The sequence below is a fragment of the Maylandia zebra genome, linkage group LG14 (assembly GCF_041146795.1).
Source record: "Maylandia zebra isolate NMK-2024a linkage group LG14, Mzebra_GT3a, whole genome shotgun sequence".
Classification (NCBI taxonomy): domain Eukaryota; kingdom Metazoa; phylum Chordata; class Actinopteri; order Cichliformes; family Cichlidae; genus Maylandia; species Maylandia zebra.
Window position 1 is genome coordinate 40,547,400 of NC_135180.1, and position 5,322 is coordinate 40,552,721.

The 5,322-nt window shown below is 43.9% G+C and overlaps 1 protein-coding gene across 1 annotated transcript; it reads left to right on the plus strand.

The window, feature by feature from the left end:
- The first annotated feature begins 3,172 nt into the window (after nt 1–3,172).
- On the plus strand, nt 3,173–4,783 carry LOC106675684 (E3 SUMO-protein ligase ZBED1-like). The gene is made up of 2 exons (XM_014410823.3): nt 3,173–3,675; nt 3,901–4,783. Exons 1-2 carry the CDS (start codon nt 3,173–3,175, stop codon nt 4,550–4,552), a joined length of 1,155 nt encoding a protein of 384 aa, XP_014266309.3. The 3' UTR covers nt 4,553–4,783.
- The last annotated feature ends 539 nt before the right edge of the window (nt 4,784–5,322 follow it).

Sequence of the window (5,322 nt, forward strand, 5' to 3'; positions counted from 1 at the left end):
TTATTACTAGGATCAAAAATAGATGGTATAAGGTTACTAGATTTTATCTGCTTAACCCTGTGTGCCAACATTTTACCTGTTCTCTCCCCTTGTTCAAAGTACTTCTGATTTAGACAAAACATTGCATATTCCACTTTTTTCTCCAATATGCTATTCATCTCAAATTTAAATTTAATTAATTTGTTCCATATGTCCCTCTCTGGGAGCAACATATGTTGTTTTTCAAGCTCCTTGATATCCTGTTCCAACTTCATCAGCTTATCCCTCTCAGCTTTTTTAATCAAGGAGCAATATTGAATAAGGCGCCCCCTCAAATAGGCCTTAAAAGCATCCCAGGTCATTCCAACGTCGTCAATAGAGCCCTCATTGTACAACCAAAACTCCTTTATCATTTCCCTTATACATTCGCAATGACCCTTATTCTTCAGTATTGAGTTATTCAAGCGCCACCTAGGTGACGGTTTAATATTATCAGTGTCAGTAAGAACAAGGTCAATGGGAGCATGATCCGATATAGCAATGTTACCAATAGAGGACCCAATAGTTTGACTTGCCAAAGAACGGGACACCAAAAAGTAATCTATCCTGGAGTAGGTTGAGTGAGGATGCGAAAAAAAGGTATAATCTCTTTCTTGAGGATGAAGAAGTCTCCATATATCTACTAGACTCAGTTCCTCTGACATCACGTCCACCGCAGCGTTTGTTGGGTCCTTGCTTAGTCCAGTACAAGAAGATTTATCCAATAAGACATCCCTGACCCGGTTAAAATCTCCCCCAATTACAATGTGTGTGTTACCTATAGTCCGCACCATGTTACAGACTTCATGAAAAAATTGTGGCTGAGGAGAATTAGGAGCATATATATTGACCAATGTCATTTTCCGCCCCTGTAAACATGCATCCAAAACCACCCATCTACCCTCCTGATCTGTATAATGCTTAAAGACCTGAAAATCCAAGTTTCTTCTAATCAATATGACCACCCCTCTTTTTCTAGCCGAAAATGCACTAAAATAAACTTGCGCCACCCAGTCTCTTTTAAGCTTTAATGATTCGGCCTCATCAAGATGGGTCTCCTGAATCAGGGCTATATCAGTCTTTTTCTGTTTCAGATATGTGAGGATTTTCTTCCTTTTAATAACATTATGACAACCCGCTATATTCCACGACACAATTTTACATAACTCCATAACACCATGTGAGCCGAATTATTATACAAATTTATCCAGAGGAATATCCCATTTACCCATATAACAACTCTTAGAGCCAGTAACATGAGACAACCCAATGATCCAAAAATTAGGTCTATACAGGACAGTTGGTACCATACCATCAAAACCAACAACAAAACCAAACACGAGAAAAGAAAAAAAAAAAAAAAAAAAAAAAAAAAAAAAAAAAACAAACAAAAAAACAAAAGAACATGAAAACATAAAAAATCGCAGGTCCGTGGCACTCAAAAAAAATTCCCAGATGGTGTCCCTCCTTACGTCTCCCCCCCCCCTCAGAAGTAAACCAACCCATAGCTTATCAAATCCTCTTAATCTACATCACCCGGAATGTTAGCCAAATCCAGGCCGCTTAGAAATTGCTTAGCCTCAGCTGGGTTGGAAAACTGATGATACTGGTTATCCACTGAAAAAGTCATAACAGCCGGAAAACGAAGAGAATAGCCAATCTTGTACTGTTGCAACAAGCGGCGCACCTCATCAAACTTCCTGCGTTTTTCTTGTACCTCCTGAGCGTAATCCTGGAAAAAAAGAACTCTCATGCCTTTCCAAACGATCTGCCCCTTTTTTCTGGCAGCCGCCAGCACGGACATCTTGGCTTTATCCCGTAGGAAGCGAACAATAATGTGTCTCGGTCTGGAGTCCGCAGTGGGCTTCGGAAAAGCTGGCCCCACTCGATGGATTCTATCTATTTCGTAGTAATCTCCCATCTCAATGTCCAGAGCCTCAGACAGCAGATTCTTCACGTAATCCTCAATATTACTGCCTTCGGATCCTTCTCTAATACCCGATATTCTAATATTCTGGCGCCGTGAGGAACCCTCAAGCGCCGTTACTTTTTCCTGCAGCCGCTGGTTCTGTATCTTCAAGATCTTACATATTGAGCTGGCTTTAGCCTCTTCGTCCTCCAATCGAGAAATTCTTGTCTCTGTTTCATCCACTCTCACACCCAAACTGTTCACAGCTTCCTTGAGAGACTCGATACCACCTTTCACCGCCGTCATGTCTTGTGCTACCTGCTCAAGCAGAGATCTTATAGAAGTCAGCTCGGCCGCCACACCATCTTGGGAAGGACACCTGGCATCAACTCCATCAGGTGTCTCCGCCATAGTAGTTAGTGAAGTAGCCTGAGTGTTGTGTGTTTTTCCTCGCGGCATAATCGAATCGTTGCGTAAAACGTAATGATTCTTCTGACTCCTTCCACTGAATTTACCAGGGCAGATCCCAAATAAGACAAATAACCGGCTCTGACCTATTTTTAACGAGGTTTCGGGGGAAGAGGAGTGCGCGTCTCCAACTTAAGCTGCCATCTTGGGCGGGCGTACCACGTGACTCCCCCTTTTCCACTTGATTTGTTTACCGCGACACTGAAAATGGAGAAGCAGGAACAGGATGGCCTTCTGGATGGGGAATTTAAATACAAGAAGAACATAGAAGGGACAATAAACAAACGCGTTGTAATTTGCACTCACTGTAGTAAAGAGTTTCAATTCCACCGTTCAAATTCAACCTTAAAATACCACCTTAATGCCAAACACGCGTTTGTCGGGGCAGCAGCTTCACCCGGCCTGCGTCAGACCACTCTTAGTGAACGCAGGCCACTCGGTAAGTCTTCTTTGGACAAACTGACCGACAATATAGCCAAATGGATAGCAAAGGACTGTAGACCGCTAAGCATTGTGGAGGACAAGGGTTTTGCGGATGTTTTAAAGGTTGCATCTCAGGACGCGTCCTACAAGCCCCCAGCGAGAAGCACAATAACAATTCGAATCCACGAACTGTATGAAACGGAGAAAAAGAAAAAAGAAGAGGCTTTAGTTCACACAGAATGCGTGGCTCTGACAGGAGACCACTGGACATCATTGAGTAATGACAATTACCTGGGAGTTACTGCGCATTTAATCACTGAAGCCTGGGGTCTGACATCCTTTGCGCTGACTATAATGAAAACGGAAGAGCGGCACTTTGCGGAGGCTTGTGCAGAGCAGTTCCAGACTGTTGCTCGCAGGTGGAGAATTGAGGAGAAGGTGACAACAGTAGGCACGGACAGTGCGCGCAATATGATCGCCGCGGCTCGCATCATGCCATTCAATCACATGCCGTGTACCGCGCACATTCTACAGAGATGCATCACAGTGAGTCTCGCAGACAGTGGCTTTGTCACTGCGCTGGCCAAATGCCGCAAAATTGTTGGCCATTTTAAGCACAGCCCAGCAAACACAGCAGAGCTGAACACAGAGCAGGTGTCACTGGGGCGCAAGCAGGAGCCGTTGGCCCAGGACGTGCCTACGCGCTGGAACTCCACGCTGGAGATGGTGAAGTGCTTGATCCGCAACCAAACTGCAGTAACCGCGACTCTGGATAAACAAAAGCATAAACTTGTCCTCCTGACGCCTCCAGAGTGGGATAAACTCCAGAGACTGGAGACACTTCTAGAGCCCTGCAGGTGAGCCTGTCATTGTGACCATAATTATAGGTTTAGATTAAATGTATCAAACATACATCTTAAATCAGTTTTGTTATTATGAAAATGTCTTATTTAAAAAATAAATGAAATCAAATATTTTATTAATATTACCTAGTATTAAAAAGCTTTTTTAAATTTGCTGTCTTATCTCTGTGTGTGTGTGTGTGTGTGTGTGTGTGTGTGTGTGTGTGTATTCCACTGCAGATATGTGACTGAACTGCTGGGAGGAGAGGCCTACGTCTCCTGCTCTGTAGTTCTACCAGCCTTCTGCCACCTGCGCCGTGTCATGGAAGTAACTGATGAGGACCCTGCATATGTGGTGAGGTTTAAAGAGAAGTTTAAGGAAGACCTTGCTTCCCGCCAGGAACATACCAACTATGCATGGCTCCAGATCGCAACTGCACTGGACCCACGTTTTAAAGACCTACGCAGTGTGCCCAAGACTGACAGAGAAGCAGTGTGGATCACACTGGCAGGCATGCTGCATGAAGACTCTCCTAGAAGATCACACACTGCAGAAGAAGGTCCAGCCAAGAAGAGGCTGAGCCTGCTGCAGATGGACTCTGACTCTGAGTCAGAGGAGGAGGTACAGCAGGACAGAGCCATACAGCGCTACAGAGCAGAGCCCTGCACTGCCTTAGAGGACTGTCCCTTACAGTGGTGGGCAGCTCATGCAGGAGCCCACAGCCAGCTGGCCCGCCTTGCTCGCAGATACCTGGCCACTCCTGCCTCCACAGTGCCCTGTGAGAGGCTGTTCTCTGTAGCAGGGCACATTGTGAACAAGAAGAGGTCTGCTCTGCACTCAGAGAACGTGGACAAGTTGGTTTGTCTCAGCAACTGGCTGAAGGATGAGTAGACCAGAGGACCGTGTGTTTAGAGCTTGTTCTATGGTTGAATGTGATTTAAACAATACTTTTCACTGTTGTTCATATTCTTTTGCACTAATCTACCTTACCCAAAAGGATGATTGGAGATTTTTTCTATTTTGCCTGTTGAATTAGGCCTATGTTCTGTGAACTTGAAGATGTATATGGATAAAACAATGTGCTAGATTTAAACGGGTGGAAAACATTCAGTAAAAATCCCTCACAATTATTTCAAGCCCTGTTCTGCTTGTACTGCTTGTACTCACAATTAATAATAAATAAAACAAACAAGTGTGTTTAAAAACCACTATCTGTCCCGATTTTTACACATATATACATATATTTCGAGTTGCGATTAATCAATTTTTAGGCTGTGATTAATTCGCTTCCAGCACAACACCCAGCCTACGTCAGACCACGCTGAGTGAACGCAGGCCACTCAGCGTGGTCTTAGCATTAAATAACACTAACAAGTGTGTAAAAATCCGCTATCTGTCCGTATGTTTGCACACATTTTGGTCATATTTCGAGTTGCGATTAATCATGATTAATTAATTTTTAGGCTGTGATTAATCTGATTAAAAATTGTAATCATTTGACAGCCCTAGTAAATAGCTGTTACTAACCCTTGAGTATAATTACTGCTATAAATACTGCTGACTAGTAGTCTAGAGCACAGGTGTCGAACTCCAGGCCTGGAGGGCCGGTGTCCTGCAGGTTTTAGATGTGTCCTTGATCCAACACAGCTGATTTAAATGGC